At 37.2% G+C, this 17,115-nt stretch overlaps 1 protein-coding gene across 5 annotated transcripts in view; it reads left to right on the forward strand.

The window, feature by feature from the left end:
* LRBA (LPS-responsive vesicle trafficking, beach and anchor containing) overlaps positions 1 to 17,115 on the forward strand; it is a 758,995-nt gene that overhangs the window by 261,335 nt on the left and 480,545 nt on the right. For all 5 annotated transcript variants that reach the window (XM_010840761.1, XM_010840760.1, XM_010840763.1 and 2 more), the window contains exon 35: positions 5,604 to 5,668. In XM_010840761.1, the coding sequence (XP_010839063.1) occupies positions 5,604 to 5,668 (65 nt within the window). The remainder of the gene's footprint in view (positions 1 to 5,603; positions 5,669 to 17,115) is intronic.

The following is a 17,115-nucleotide window of genomic DNA, read 5'->3' on the forward strand; positions in this document are numbered from 1 at the left end:
CAGGGGTTCTGGCAGCACCAGATACTCAGGGGGGTTGGCAGCTAGGGTAGCAGGAAATACATTTCTCTAGAAGGGTATGGCAACTAGTATAGGCCAGTATATTCCAGTATTCTTACCTGGAGAAAACCTGCTCTCTGACAGAGAAGCCTGGCAGGCCACAATCTATAGGGTTGCAAAGAGTCAGACACAACCAAAGCGACCCTGAGTGCATAGACATGAGGCTATTTTTGCCTGTGGTACCTCTGCCCCTGTGTGAGTTGAGAGCGAAGGTGTTGCAGCTGCCTGGCTTGTGGGGACCCTGGCGGTGCCAAGTATGCAGGGACATGGACTGCCTCTGCCGCAGGAGTTATGGCCCTAGCAGAGTCTTTTTTGAGCCTCTTGTACCTGGTGATCAGAGAGCCTCTTTAGCCAGTCTTTCCCAGTAGCTCTTCCCGTTCAGGTACCTAGAGGGCTCCTTTGCCTGGGGTCCTTCTCTGTTGTTTGGCTTGTCAGGCACATAGAGGGGCCCCCCTGACTGTGGTCCTGCTCTGAAGATTGGCGCATCAGGCACTTAAAGGGGCACCCTGGGTGAGGTCCTTCTCTGTAGTTTGGTGCATCAATCACTGAAAGATGCACCCTGGCTGGGTCCTGCTCTGTAGTTCAGTGTCTCAGGCATTTGATGGACCGGCCTTTCTATTGCTCAGCTGCCTGAGCTAGCATGTGGGGGGAGAGAGGCTATGGTGATGGCTCCACTCCCTAGCATGACTCAGCAGTGTCGCCTTGCTTCCATGGCTGCCTGATTTTCCTCCATCAGCATTTTCCACCACGATCTCCTCCCTGACATGCCCTCAATCCGTCTCTCTGCAGTCAACAGCAACCCTCACCCTGGGATTGCTTCATAATTCCTTAACCCCAGCTCCCAGCTGCTGCCCCTTCCATGAGACCAGTGTTCCTGTCCGTGGTATGTATGGCGGCAAGGACTGTCTGATTCTCATTCCATGTTGGCTTCCACAGATCAGCTGTTTCGCTCTCAGCCTTAAATGTTCTCCTCTGACTCAGACAGTTGCCCCGCTGTGGGGATCGGACCCCCTGCTTCAGTCCCCCCACCCGCCGAGGGCAGGTCCAGTCCTGCTAACACTCTGGTTTCCCCCTAGTTCCTTCGTCCTGCCGAGTTTTGCCTGGGTCTGTACGCTCTTTCCCGCTGGTCAGGTCCTCCTGTCGCTCTGAGCTGGTGTTTCGTGTGCACCCTGTGTCTGAAGATGTGCTCCTGATGTATCCGTGGAGAGAGGTGCTCTGTGTCCACTTCCTCCTCCCCAGTCTTGTTCTTCCTCTTTGCTGTTTCTCGTTACTGTTGTCCCCTCTTTATTGTCTTTGTCCTTATTTTTTCCTGAGTTTAACCAAAGTCACTCATTTTATACCTTTTTTTTTTTTAAAGATAGTTCAGTGATTTTCTAGCCCACTAGAATAAAAATTTGATACTACATTTAATGTCAATATTGATGGTTTGACCAGAAAAGATGGCATCATGGAATATATGTAGTTGATCTTATTGATCTGTAGTCTGATTTTATTTGCTTTAGAACATGGTAATGTTTGGGAATTGGGCATTTAGAATGTAGGCAAATTCATGTGCTGTATTCAAGACACTAAAATATATTGTAGGAGATTCTCAAATTTATAGGAAACTGTTAAGTTCACTTTAAGGAATTTAGCTATATTAAATATTATAAATTATAGCACATTTATTGGTGCCCCTTCCTGTATTTATTTGTTAATGTTAGGGAGTCACAGAAGTAGTTTAGTTGATGGAGTCTTTTATTCCCCATCCCAAATTTGGTAGACTTTTACCACTGAAGACACATGTTTGAGAATTGGTGTAACTCTGTTTAATAGATTTCACTAGTATACATTATCCTGTTGTTGTTGTTACTGTATGACTAAGAGCATTACTAAGCTAAGAGTATATTTTAGTAAAAATTGACTAGTCACCAATTGTGGCCCTAGGAAGTGATAGTCAATTAAATACAGCTTAGAACAGGTATGAAATTATTGACTCCGTTGCTGTGTTTTGAGTCCTTCCTCTCCAAAGTGCTGAAATGTATTTTAAAATTACTTAGTTGCATTAGTGGTTGGATTTGAGGCTTTTAACATGTTTTTCATCAATACCTCTGGGAGAAGAATAACCAAGACCTTTAAATGTATGGTGCATTTTGCATCACTATGTAATTATAAATATTATGATGAAATATTGAAATGATCATGAAAGACGATAAGCATTAAGCTTTTCTTTCAGCTGTTAAAGCTCACTAAAAGTTATATTGAGCTGTGGTTTGTGAAATTGTTTTGACTAACACCTTCTTTAATAATTGTCTCAGAAGTGGAGAAAAATGCTTTAGGAGAGCATGGATCTTCTTTTCAGTTTTCAGATTGTTGATGGTGTTTTAGTATGGAGAAAATTTGTTGGCTTTGACTAAAACCTGGGCTTATTTAAAAAAAAAAAAATGTCCTTTTCTCATGGGCTGCAGGTTTTTTAACCTGAGTTCCTATCAGTATGTACTTACGTAGCTGGTGTGTCATCGTTTATTAAGTGTTAAATAATTTATAATTAGGAGTGGATTATAAACAAATTAAAATTCTGATATCTTTGAGAATTGTGAGGTTTTTATAACTACTCAAAGTGTAGATACGAATTTGTATTTTCACTTCATTTCTCATTTTGTCTAAATTTTTTCAGTTGTTGGAAAAGTTTTATTCCAGGTGAATAGATAGCCCTTCCTACAAGTAAACTAATATAAGTTTATAGATGATATTTGGGAAAACAAGAATCCAAATGTATTAGCAGTCATAAATATGTTTCTGAGCTTTTGTAAGAAAAAATGAACTCTTCCAGTTCTATGTATATCCTCATGTCTAATTTATTTTTAATTTGAAAGGAAAAAAATAGTGTGACATACTTAATTTGAAGTCATAAGTTTTTTAAACGATAATTTTTTATGGTTATGCTAACTTTAACTGGTTTTCTCTCGGACCTAAACCATGCTGTTTGAAACCTTCGTGACCTTTGAATGAGACACTTTCTGCTTTTACGTTAGAAGTAAATATCGATCTGTATTGCGTAAGTGTAAATAAAACGATGGTTACCTGTATACTGAAAATTTGCGTCTCTCCACTGTTACCTGTTTTTTTCATGTGGAGTTGGAGTTTTGTATGACTTATAAAAATCCCTACCTGTTGCAGTTTTAAATCAGACAAAATAGATTTGAGGAAAGTGATAGATACTTTTAAAAATAAAATGTCTGGTCTAGAGAATTATATATGGGGTAATCTCTTGCCTTTCTTCCTAATTCCTTTTTTTCTAGCATGAAGAGTAACTATTTTCTTTTCAGTATATTTAACTTCCTTTTTGAAATTTTTCTCTCAAGTAAATGATGTATAGGAAAATGCAGTTAATTTAAGACTTTACCTCCATATACTCTGGTGCTGTGTCAGATTTTCACGTGGCTTGCTGCGAGTGCTGTGTTGGGTGTAAGAGCTGAGGAGCGAGCATGTGTTTCTGTTCTTGACAGGAGCATCCCTTGAGGTGTCACCATCCCTTCTGATTCCCTGCTGTCTATCAGCAGACGTCACAGCCATGTTTCCCTCATCCCCTCAAAGCCTCAACTACTTGTACATCTCTCTGTAACTTTCTGAGTTTTCCGAGGGCATGAGTTCCTCTGAGGCTGTTTTAAGCCCCCCTGCCATTTGATCTGCTGTCTGCTCCTCCTGCGCGTTACTAGCTTTAGGTCCACTCCTCGAGACTTGTGCCTCCCTGTGCTCATGCTTGGAAGTGAGGTGTGGGTTTCTGGGCCAGGGTCAAAAACTTACCGGCAGTTTCTGCTTTTTTCTGTCTTCTCCCTATTTCTGAGAAGAGTGGAGGGTCTGGCACATCTTCTTCTCTCAGAGATTTATTTCTTCTTGGGGTTTGGCTGCTCTCCTTTGCACTGTTTACTTAATTTTGCTGGAAATAAAAAGATTTTAAGTTAGGTGGGTATTAGATTTAAGTTAGATGTTTATCCTTCACTTGGTTTACCTCAGTGAAAGAAATATGTTTATTTTGTTGTTTCAGTTGGCTGGCAGTTGTGAATTTTAAGAGTATGTATTGTGGACTTACGAGCCACTAATTTGTAGGTGTTTGTAAGTTATTGAATCATAGAATAAAGTAGCCTCAAGAATTTTTTAAAGAGGGTATCAAAGACCTAGAGATGTAGAGTGATCTTTCCGTGGACATAGCCTGTTAATGTCATAGTTGATTTGAGAGCATAAATCTCATGACTTCTTGTTCCTTAAGAACACATTACGTTTCCTGCTCTTTCCTCAACAACATGCTGCTTTATCTTCTTTCTTAGTCTTAGCCCATTACTGTCTTCAAATGTCTAAATGCCTTTATATCTACTTCTTATCCTGCTGTATATGTTCTGTGGGTATCTTCTTGCTTACACTATTCATGAAGTAGAACTCTGTAACAAAATTATGGCAAACAGCCATTTCAGTTCTGAGAGCAAGCTCAAGTTTTTCAGAACTTAAAGTAATACAAAATTAGGGATAAAAATGAGAAAATAGATGAGAAAGGGTGAAGTTTAGAAAGATTAGAATTTGGCATAATATAGGATATGAAATTACGTAGTGTTAAAAACTCTTAAAGGTATTAGATTCAGAAAATGTGGACACTGGTCACGGTAACAGTGCTGTAACTGGCCATGGTAACAAGGTCCCAGGGTGTCTTTTGTTTTGGCATTTATAGAAGAACAACAAAAAAAAAAGTTGAGTAATATTATGTAGGTGGACTGTAAGGCTCCTTAGTTTTCAGAAACAAAAGGATTATATATGTCTAGCTGTTTTTAAAAAACATGCACACATGCATGCATGCACGGGTATTTCTCAAATCTGGCTATATTTCAGTTTATGTGGCCCCAGTCTTATTGGATTGATGCTTATTTTATATATGTTTTGAGATAGGGATTAAACATTTTTTTCCCTATATACTCTATTGGTTGATTTCTTTCTATGGCTTTTTAATGGGTGACTTACTCATAAAGAGTATATTAATAAATTTACACCATCATTTGCTAATTCATAGACTAGTGACTTTTGGTTTTCCATTTTAAAAGTGGTCTAGCCAAATTCATTGATTTTTCTTGTCTCTTTCTCAATCTTTAGTCATCAAATTTTGTAGGACGTGCTGTTTATTAAGTTTATGGCACTCCTTAATTCCATCTTCCCCTCTTTTGTTTCTTAAGGAAACAAAACCAAAACCTTTGTCCTTGGGCTTCTTTGCTGCCTTCTTTCAAACTATTTCAGTTAAATTACTAGGATATAATGGTATAGAACTAGAAGGGCAAGATCTATATAGGTAGGCTCATTTAGTTTATCTGGAATCTAATTGTTGCTGACTTGTTTTGTTTCCATTTTAATGTCAACTATTTATGTGTTCATGGGGCTGCTAGGTAGAAAGCATGTTTAACAAAACTTTTCCATGAGGATCCAAAGTACGTAATTGATATGGGTGATGTTTTTTGTATTTGTTGATTTAAAGAAATAACCTACTAAGTGAAATTTGTTCAGCTATTGTCTACTATTTTTTTTAGGAGTGGCAGAATTCTATTCAGAAGAATGCAGGCCTTGCTTTTATTGAACTTGTCAATGAAGGAAGGTAAACTATTTTATATCCATTTATATTTTACTTTAGAATCTTGTTCTTTTTTGCTATTTGAACTGATATTTTTGGTATTGATTTTACAGACTAATATAGTGAGTTAGATATTAATTATTATAAATACTTCAGTATTTAATCATTTTATTGTTCTCTTCATGGTTATGTGCTTCATGGTAACGTCTGTTCTTTATTTTTCAATAAGTAAGGCTAAGTTTGGCAAAAGTAAACTAATGATTTTATTAACAGATATAAGGAAAACACATATTTTTCAGACTTTCTTAAATTCTGTTATATTTTACAGCAATAATAAGACTGCTGCTGCTGCTAAGTCGCTTCAGTCGTGTCCGACTGTGCGACCCCATAGACGGCAGCCCACCAGGCTCCGCCGTCCCTGGGATTCTCCAGGCAAGAACACTGGAGTGGGTTGCCATTTTCTTCTACAATTCATGAAAGTGAAAAGTGAAAGTGAAGTCGCTCAGTCGTGTCCGACTCTTAGCGACCTCATGGACTGCAGCCTACCAGGCTCCTCCATCCATGGGATTTTCCAGGCAATAGTACTGGAGTGGGTTGCCATTGCCTTCTCCATAATAAGACTAACATGTCTATATTATCTCATGTCATGGCCTGGGTATAAGGGAAGAAGAATTCAAGGAAAGAAAATTCAGTAATAAGAAAGAAAAATGAAGTACAGATATAAAAAGAAAGATACAAGGGTGAAAATAGATTTAAGAAAGTGAGAAAATTAAAAGGTGAAAATGAAGAAACGATGAGTGGACTACTCTGTGTCAGTTTTGTGGCATCTGATTTTGGATTATACAGTCAATGGAATTCTCCAGGCCAGAACCCAGGTCTCCCGCATTGCAGGCTGATTCTTTACCAGCTGAGCCACCGGGGAAGCCCGGTTTTGGATTAGTTGAACCAAAGACCCAGAGTATAGATTAAAAGGTGTGATTGACTGCTATTGGAAATAGCATTCTGAACATAATTATTGTTTATGCATGTTTCCTTATAGTGTTCTGGCTAATACTGAGAAACTGACACCATCACTTACAGGAAAATTTTGAAATAGTAGCTAGGAATTCAGCCTCTGTCTCGTTAATGTTATAAAAAAGGGAACTGTTCCTTTTCTGGGCTGAGGTGACCTCTAAAAATGGTGCACTATTCACTTGACCCAGAAAACCCCACAGAATCATGCAAATTTAGAGGTTCATATCTTCGTGTTCATTTTAAGAACACTCGTGAAACTGCCCAGGCCATAGAGGGTAAGCATATCCGAAAAGCCACCAAGTATCTGAAGGGCGCCACTTTATAGAAGCAGTGTGTGCCATTCCACCCTTGCAGTGGTGGAGTTGGTAGGTGTGCGCAGGACAGACAGGGGGGCTGGATGCAGGGTCGGAGGCTCAAAAAGTGTGCTGAATTTTTACTGCACGTGCTCAAAAATGCAGAGAGTAATGCTGAGCTTAAGGGCTTAGATATAGATTCTCTGGTCATTGAGCACATATGGGTGAACAAAGCCCCCAAGATGCTGCTCAGGACTTACAGAGCTCATGGTCATATCAATCCCTACATGAGCTCTCCTTGCCACATGGAGATGATCTTTACTGAAAAAGAACAGATTGTTCCTAAACCAGAAGAGGAGATGGCACAGAAGGAAAGATATCCCAGAAGAAACTGAAGAAACAAAAACTTATGGCCCGTGAATAAATGTCGCAAAAATAAATGCAAGTAAAAGAAAGAAAAAAAAGGAACTGTTTGTTTTGTATTAAGTGCTACTAAGATTATTCTACTTATCAAATTATAGGTGCTCACAGATTAGTACTGAATACAGATAAATAAACTTGCAACCATGTGCTAAATTATGTGCTAGAAGGTAGGAATGAGAATAAAGGGAAAGACTTCACAATTTAATATTGAAGGGTTAGGTAAAACCTCCTAGGAAACATGATTCCTGAGATGTATTTCCAAGGATGAGTTGTGTTAGTAAAATAGACTTTGAAAAAGTGGGGATTATGGGTAAGTTGGAGAGGACACGTGTGAAAATCATTCTTAATAGAGGGAATATAATATCTGAAGATGCTGTGATGTGGGATGCTGTGTGTGGTTGTGTGAGTTGTGTGTGAGTTGGTCATCTGGATCATAAAAGATCTAATGTGTACTTGAACTTTTATCTAAAGGCAGTGGGAAGCTTTGAAAGATTTTTAGAAAAGAAGTATGATTGTAATACTTGGATTTTGAAAAAATAACTAGCAGTGATCTGAGGACGGGTTGAAGGAGAGGAGACCTGATTGAAATGAGGAGCAGTAACAAAACTATTACAGTGATCTATGTGAGAAGCAGAACTAATTGTAGTCTGGAGTCTGGCAAGTGTTGGGAAATCAATAATATTTCTCAATGCGTGAATGGACTAATTTAGTCTCACTTTTAGCAAAAATTTCAAAGTGCTTACTCACCAAGAAAAAAAGCTCTTTGGCTGAATTTCAACACCGAGGTATTACATGCTTTAATAGCGTATATATGTAAAAAGAGACAGTGAGTGCTATTGATCGAATATGTATTTACTCTACTTAATGCAAAACACTGATTAACACCAGTTTTTTTTTTTTTTTTTTAAAGAAAACTTGTTATAAAAGTCAATTTTGTTTAGGTTCTACTAAGTGTAAATGCCCTCAATTATGCAAGTTACTGTTACATTTAATAGATAAGGCAGAATAGCCTTGTGATTAATAGTATTAGCCTTAAAGTTAGTTTTGGGTTCAAGTGCCAGCTTTGATATTTGGTAAGTACTGTTCTGTGAGCCTCTGTTTCCTCATCTATTCATTCAGCCAGTATTCATTATGCACTGACTGTGTATCGTAATTGTCCTTGATTGTTGGGATACAACAATAAACAAAGCAGCTAAAGATTCTTTTTTTTGTGTGTAGATCTTGCTTTTGAACAGTCACTGACAAGCTATAAACAATAAACAAAATAAGTAATGGATTATATAACACATGAAAGGCGGTAAGTTCTTTGGAAAAAGATAATGTTAAGTAGGTTGAGGGAAATTTTTGAATGAAATATAAAGGGTTTAGTTTGTAGCTTAAAGATTGGTTATATTATAGATCATCAAGAAAGTGACATTTTTGCGAGCCCCGATTGAAGGAAGTGAAGGAGTTAATCATAGGAGCATGTACGGGAAAACCAGTAGCAGTAGAAGAGGTGAAATGTAGGAGCATTATGGATATATTTTGAAGACAGAGCCAGTAGGATGTTTCAGTACTAATGGATCAGATGTGGGTTGTGAGAGAAAACTGGGAGTCCAGTATTACTCTTAACATTTTTGGCTTCTGCAGCTGAAAAGATGGTGTTTCTGTCAACCAGGATGGTAAAATCTATTAATAAAGCAGTTATTGGGGGACAACAAGAGTTCAGTTTTGGCAATACTGATTTTTAGATCTCTAGTAGACATCAAGGAGGGCTTCTCAGGTGATGCTAAGGGTAAAGCCCAACCTGCCAATGCAGGAGCCATAAGAGACATGGGTTCAGTCCTTGGGTTGGGGATGATCCCCTGGAGGAGGGCATGGTAACCCACTCCAGTATTCTTGCCTGAACCCACTCCAGTATTCTTGCCTGGAGAATTCCATGGACAGAGGAGCCTGGCAGGCTACAGTCCATAGGGTTGCAAAGTGTCGGACATGACCGAATTGACTTTGCATGTACACAAACATCCAGGTAGAGATATTAAATGTGAAGTGAAAGTCACTCAGTTGTGTCCAACTCTTTGTGACCCCATAAACTGTAGTCCACCAGGCTCCTCTGACTATGGAATTATCCAGGCAAGAATACTGGAGTGGGTTGCAGTTCCTTCTCCAGGGGAGAGATACTAAATAGACAGTTGCTAATTATTTCTCCAGATTAGAGACCTGAATTTGGTCTCTAATCTATATGTCATAAGCATATAGATGATATTTAATGTCTTGAGACTAGATGAAATCATTAAGGTGGTAAGGTGATGACAGATTTGACCATAGGTTCAGAAGTTGCTTCTGATTTGGATAGGAGCGGTTTTGGGAGAGTGGAAAAAAGCCTATTTGCAGTGAATTTAGAAAAGAGGATGAGAGAAGAGGAGTTATTAGAATGTGTATAAACAATTCTTTAGAGGAATTTTGTTACAGAGCGGAGAAAAAAAATGGAGTGGGAGGGAATAGAGTCAAAGGAAATAGGATTTTGGAAAAATGAGAGCAAAAGAACAGTATTATGGTAAAAAGTGGGGAAATCAATGTAGAAGAGATAGGTGAGAATTTCTGGAGTGATTTTTAAAAGTAGGTTAGAGAGTGGGTGAATGTGTGTACAAATGGTGGGTCATTTATAGTAATATGGGAAGATGTTTCATGTAGTTGCAGAGTCTGGGAGGTAAATATGGAAGTAGAATGAGAGGCTTAAATGGGTTTAGGTTTTGTCAAGTGAATATGGGGGTGAGAAGGACAAGGGAGTCAAACTGTTATACAAGAGAGTGATTATGATCATTGGCCACAGGATTGTAATTGTTAAGCTAGGCCTGGAGAGTGCCTATAAAGAAAATGATTGGATGGATATATTGAACTCTAAGGACTGTTAGAGTTGTGATAGTAGAGTGACTGAGCTCTGAACATGAGAGGTAGTAGTGAAGAGAGGGGTCAGATATACCAAGGCCATTCAGTTGTTGGAAATGCTGTGCTCTGGCATGTGGCCATGTGATAAATGGCTGAGGTAGGGTGGGAGACAAGACTGGAGGAGGAGAGGCGGTTCAGGGAATGTCAGATGGGGATCTTGGTAAGCTTTAAATCTTATTTTTGTAGACTGTATCACTTACCATCCCTCATCGGTGGTGCCTGTCTATCAGTTCAGTTCAGTTCAGTCACTCCGTCGTGTCTGACTCGTTGCGACCCCATGGACTGCAGCACACCAGGCCTCCCTGTCCATCACCAACTCCCAGAGCTTGCTCAAACTCGTGTCTATAGAGTCAGTGATGCCATCCAACCATCTCCTCCTCTGTCATCCCTTTCTCCATACCCCAAATGTTTCCTATTTATTTCTCATTGATTTTAGTTTTTGCTTCACTGTCATTTTCTCCAACACTATTCTTATAATAATTCCTGGTGCTTTTACCCACATTGTAGCATGTATCAGAATTTTGTTTTTTTGTATTGATTGATTAATGGTATTCTGATATATGGATATACCACATTTTGTTTATCCCTTCAATGAACATTTGGATTACTTTCTGTTTTGGCTGTTATAAATAACACTTCTGTGTGAGTTTTTGTACGAGGCTTTGCGTGGACATACACTTTCATTTCTCTTGGGTAGATACCTGGGAATACAGTTGCTGAGTGGAATGAGAAGTCTATGTTTAATTTTTTAAGTAACTGCTAAGCTGTTTTCCTAGTTAGCCTGGTGGGTATCTTACACTGTTTTTTGTTTGCATTTCCCTAATGGCTAATGCTGTTGAGTGTTTTGTCAAGTGCCACCTTTGGGAAAGTGTGCATTTTTGCCCTTTTAAAAATTTTGTTGTGTGACTTTTAATTTTTAAACAGTAGCTTATATTTTTCTAGATGCAGCATTTTGTCATATACATGATTTGCAACATTTTCTCGATCTGTGACTTGTCCTTTATTTGTGCTGAAGATCAAAAGTTTAAAATTTTGACAAAGTATCATTTACCAATTTTTTTCTTTTATGGATTATGATTTGTTGGCAAATTTAAGACATTTTAGGTTAAAACAAGTAGTAGGGTTTTCTTTTTTTTTTTTTTATCTTTTGAAATTTTGTAGTTTTAGCCTCTACATTTAGATCTGTGATTCATTTTGAGTTAAGGTTTTTGTATGCTGTGTTTGGTCACTGAGTCGTGTTCCACTCTTTGGGACCCCATGGACTGTAGCCCGCCAGGCTCTTCTGTTCATGGGATTTCCCAGGCAAGAATACTGGAGTGGGTTGCCATGCCCTCCTCTAGGGGATCTTCCCAACCCAGGGATTGAACCACCCTCTCTGTATCTCCTGCATTGGCAGGTAGATTCTTTACCACTGAACCACCAGTTAAATCCACTGTTTTTGTAGAGTGTGAGATCCAAGTATAAGTCCAGTTGTTTTGGGTTTTCTACCTAAATGATCCTGTTATCTCTGATCAGAGACATTCTTACCTCTTACTTACCAATCTGTATACTTTGTTTCCTTTTCTTGTCTCCTTTCTTCTGGTAGAATATTGAAGAGGAGTGGTGAGAGGGGCATCATCCTTGGCTTTGTACTGGTCTTAATGGGAAAGTTTCTAGTTTCTTACTGTTAAATTTGATGTTAGCTTTTGGTAGATATTCTTTATCAAGTTGAGGACGTTTTCTTCTATTCTTAGTTTATGAGAGAGATCATGATCATGAGAGATATTTATCATGAATAGGCATTTGATTCTGTCCAGTGCTTTTTTGGTGTCTATTGATATGACCATTTGATGTTTCTTTTTAGCTTGTTTATGTATAATGGATTATGTTGACTGACTCTGGAATGTTGAACTGACTCTGCATACCTGGGATAATTTGTGCTTTGTTGTGCTATGCAATTCTTTTTATGGTTGTTGAATTCAGTTTTGTTTGTTGACTTGAAAGTTACTCGCTTGGGCTTAATTTGCAGAATTGATCTCTTATGGTATGGTAATTTAATGTTGCTGCTTAGCTGTTTTCGAATTCTTCTTGGGTCACACCTTTTTCTCCATCGCTTTGAGGTTAATGAATGATTGGTCAAACCCTTGCTGAAACCTGTGACCGTGTATGGCTGGTAGATCTGTGTTTGGTTTGATGAACACATTTAAATTTGCAGTTGTTTTCATCTCTAGCTTTTACTTCCTGTTGATCTTTGTCGAGTCTGTGTTGTATGTGTGCTTAATGGCTCAGAGAGCCATGTGTGAAATTCTTATTTTGCTAATTCATTTTCAGGGTATCCCTCTCTTAATTTCTGGTCTCTCATTCTAACTTTAAATGTAATCTCATTCTAGGAGAGGTGTCGGGTTTTCTGGTTTTCAGCTTGACATGCAATATCTTTATTTTCTGTCCTCCCTTCCAAATCAAGTCAGCCATCTCTGGAGGTGAAGTTGCTGGTTTCATAAGGAGCCGTAAACGGATGAAACTTTTACATGCATGGTGTTTGGGTGGGACATTTCCGGAAAAGATTGCTACAGACTCCGTTTGTTCTTACTGTGTTTAGCACATTTCTGTGAATAAAATTTTTCTGAATTTTGTTGTTTGCTTTTGTCAGTCTTCAGAACCCTGAATTGATTATCTTTTTCAGTTCTGTGCTGTTTTTCTAGGAAATGATTGGTTGGCCTCTTTATTTCACCATAGCTGGGAGGTTGGCCCCTAGATCTTTACATGTCTGGTTCATTCTGATTTAAGTCCTAGTTCAAGTGTTGCCTTTTCAGAAGTCCTCCCTGAATCCTGTTACCCAGGTTACTTGTATCTCATTTCTTAAAAATTTCCTGCTGATATCTTTTACCGTCTTCCCAGGTTTGTTTTTGTTGTCTCTCTTCCTGTCCAGTGCTTGCTGAGGACAGGCCCTCTGTGTCTTGCTTATTGTTTTATTCTTGGCTGCTAGGGAAGTGCCTAGCAAATCCAGTGAGTATTTGTGTTTAATCGATAAGATACTATAAGAACACTTACAGTTTTTATTTCAGTTACTGCCATTTTTCATGTAAATGTCATTATTTCTTAAACAGAAATTTGGTGTATGCAGATAATCTTGACAATAGTCAAGTGATATTTCTTTGAATATTAACTCTAAGAGAAAAGAAAATACATAGACAATATAATAAATATTTTACACTAAACTTTTTTATCTGTCTTGTAAAGAAATGAGTTTTATGTTACTCTCAAATATTTTACCCAGAATAACTCATACTTATTGTTTCTTATTGAGGAAGCAATTATTTGAAAAACTTATTTGTTTTTATACCACATGTGATTATAGGTTGTATAATACCTTTCCTGTTTCCTTATGCCTCTCTTACTCTGGATTTGTTTGCCTCTAGGTTAAACTGTCTTCTTTACCTCTGTGCTTTGCCTGTAGGGATCCCTTAGCTTTTGTCTTTCAAGCAAATGTTAGAAATAAACATCGGTATAAAGAGAACTAACTTTACTGAAATAATGAAAGTGCTATTTGATATTTTTATTCTCTCTTTCTTTAAGGGTAGAATGTATTGTAAAGGAATAATTTAGAGATTTATTTTCTGAAATCAGTGGGCTGACTTTCTTTTTATAAATATTCAGTGCATTGAGATTAAATGAGTTTATGTAGCAGTGGATGTATTTGTGTAGCAGTATTCAGCTACTGGACTTAATCCCAGGGGCAAGAAGAATAAGTAATAAGGGTTTTCTTTTCACTGCAGAGACTGACCTTTTTTTTCTTTTTATGTAAGTCTGACCTGCTTTGACCTCATTTATAGAGTAGCTGCTATAAATTTTGGCCTTGATTAATGTTTTATTAGTGTAAATAACATGTAGACCTTTATAGACTGAGACTACAGCATGGGATTTATCGGACTTGATGGGTATCCTTAACAAATCAATTACTTAGGTCAGACATAAGTAATTGTTGTTTGGTAGGAATGTTTCTCTTAACTTACCTGTTTAATTGATTAGATACTTTCTTTCTAAATACACTGTTTTGATAGTTTTAAGTTGAATTATTTATCTTTTTCTTGTAAATAGCAATCCATTTTAAACCCATTTTTTGTAATCACTGACATAATCAAGTAGTATTTCTTTGACAGTTTTTACCAAGACAGAGTAAAATATATTAACATATAACGAAAGATTTAAGTTTAAAAAAGTAAATTTCCACATTTTGTAAGAACTTTATGCTATTTCTGAATCATAATTGTATGGTTTTTTTGTGATGCATTGAACCATTATCATCATTATCACCTCAGTTAACTTTTCAAATGTGTAAGTCACTGATCTAAAAGTGTTTTATTCATTCTGAAAAACCTTCTTTTAGAGTGTTTTGTGATTCTGTGGCACCACATTAGTAGGAAACCAGAAAGTCTATTCTAAATTCTAGTGTGGTAGGTAACATTATTATGTATATAGGGCTTTGGTTGATTTGCTTATGTACTGGATTTCATTTTATGTTAGTTGCTTTTTCTTTCACCTTAAAAATATATTTAACTGAAAAGTGAATTAAAAACTAATTCCAGTAGAACTGTTGCTTACATTTTTAAATTAAATTCTTTATCAGTGAACCTTAAAAAGTCTTTTCTCATTTGGATAAAGGGGTTTAGAGTTCATATTTTGCCTTTCTTCTTATTCTTCTATTATCCTTAATTGTTTTATTGCTCTTTTCTAAAAATTTTAGTATCTCAATATTGGTGTTAATTTTGCCAAGCAGAAATAGATCCAGCGGCTATGTAGCCTTCTTTCTTCCTGCCAGCTTGCCTGACATCCAGACAGCAAATAGTTTAAGTATTTTAAGTCCCTGATGTTGTTCTAGGCAGTGGTGATCGAGGCAGCTGCTCTATGAGTATTACTAAGTCTTATAACTTCAGTTGTTTGACTTGTGTTAGAAGGAGCAATGTAATGGATGAATGTTGGATATTGTATATATTTATTTAGATGGTCCTATTTTTGTTCTTAAACTCTGGGATTTTGAAAAATCAGTGCAGATTCCCTGTAAGTAAAATTTCTATAGCTTAAAAGAAATCCTATCTTTGTTACATAAATTTTTAATTTGTCTCCTCATTTATATTTTAAAGTGAAAAACAGACACAATTCCATTGGCTGATCAACGTTTTTAAATTTTTGATGGTAAAGATCAGAAAGGTAGTAGACAGTGGAGGGGCTTCCCTGGTGACTCAGATGGTAAAGAATCTGCCTGCAATGCGGGAGACCTGGGTTCAGTCCCTGGGTTGGGAAGATCCCCTGGGGGAGGGCATGGCAACCCACTCCAGTATTCTTGCCTGGAGAATCCCATGGACAGAGGAACCTGGCATGTTACATACAGTCCATGGGGTCACAGAGAGTCGGACACGACTGAACGACTAAGCACAGCACAGCAGTAGACTGTGGAACCTAGTTTAAAGGAATAATATCTGTTAAAATTTTTAAGATATAAATTCTTATCTTGAATTTTATAACCTTTAAAATATATAAGTAATTATAAAATGACCTCTGTTTAAACTGTTGGGTTTAGTTTACTGAAAATACATTTTGAGAACTTCTATAGCCTCCTAGGATTTTACTCTTAAACTTGCTACTAGGAGTCTTTCCTTTTTCCCATCCTTGAAAAGCGCAGAAAGGCAGATTATCCCACATACTGTTGGGCACATTGCTTAATTATCCCCTGGGGATAGTCAGTATCTGCTTATTGAGGCAATAATTCAGACTTGTATCTGAATATGTAAATAGCCCTCATAAAAGACATAATGTTTCTAGTACTAATACACTTGTCTGGCTCTTTAGAATTCAACTGCTTCCATTGCTCTTATGCTTCCTGAACAGTCATTTTGTAGCTCCAGCATTTCCCTTCACTACAAATATCATAGAGTCCTAATAAATAAATGTCTGTTGAATAAGTCAGAAGAATGAAAGGAAAGCAAGGCAAAGAAGGAGAAGGAGAGAGAAAGAGAAGGCAAAAACACTTTTCATTTTATGCTCTTGGCTATTATTTGGGTTACATTTTGGTAAACGCAAAGGTATTTGTTGCACTTAAGTAAACAGTTTAGGTAGGATGTAGTCTTATCTGATGTAACCAAAGATATACTTGGAATCAAAGTGGAAATAATTTGTTGGAAACTCTGGAGAGTTTCTTAAAGAGCCATATACTTTCCAGTTAAATTTTTTAAATTATGTGTGTAGTAAGACTCCAATTAAATATTATAAACAGTTGTTTGGATATGATCTTTGTTCAGCTGTATAGATATTTTGGAAGGCAGAGTAATAGGACATTGTTTCAAAGATTTGTTGAGAGTAGACTTTCATCTCCATTTACTGTGGATTGAATTGATAAAGATATTTGTGTGGGTTATTTAGAAGGGATTGTGTTCTTTCCTTCTGAAGATTAGACTATTTAAATTACTGCTTCTTATTTTCGAAAGTTTAATGGCTTATTAAAGAGAACTAGAATTTTCTCTGCTTAATTAGGATAAACACATTTTTTCTATTTCATTTCTTCATGTGTTTTGGTTTAAAAGAGTCATATGGTCAAATTATTTTTCACTTTTAATTTTCCAGCTTGATGCCAGTTTCTTGTGGTTACTTTTAGGCTTGTTCTGTTGTGATCAATGTAAAATAATGGTACTGCCTTAAAATTATATTTTTCACCTCCTAAAAATGGTGAATCCCACTAGGTTTAAGGGCTTTACATGTTTGGCACTGCAGTTGAGGTTTTTCAGCACGGCCAAAGTTTATGGTTTTCAGAAAAATGTGGTGTGGATTCAAAATGCCTGT

Source organism: Bison bison, unplaced genomic scaffold (genome assembly GCF_000754665.1).
Source record: "Bison bison bison isolate TAMUID 2011002044 unplaced genomic scaffold, Bison_UMD1.0 scf7180017864146, whole genome shotgun sequence".
Taxonomy (NCBI): Eukaryota; Metazoa; Chordata; class Mammalia; order Artiodactyla; family Bovidae; genus Bison; species Bison bison.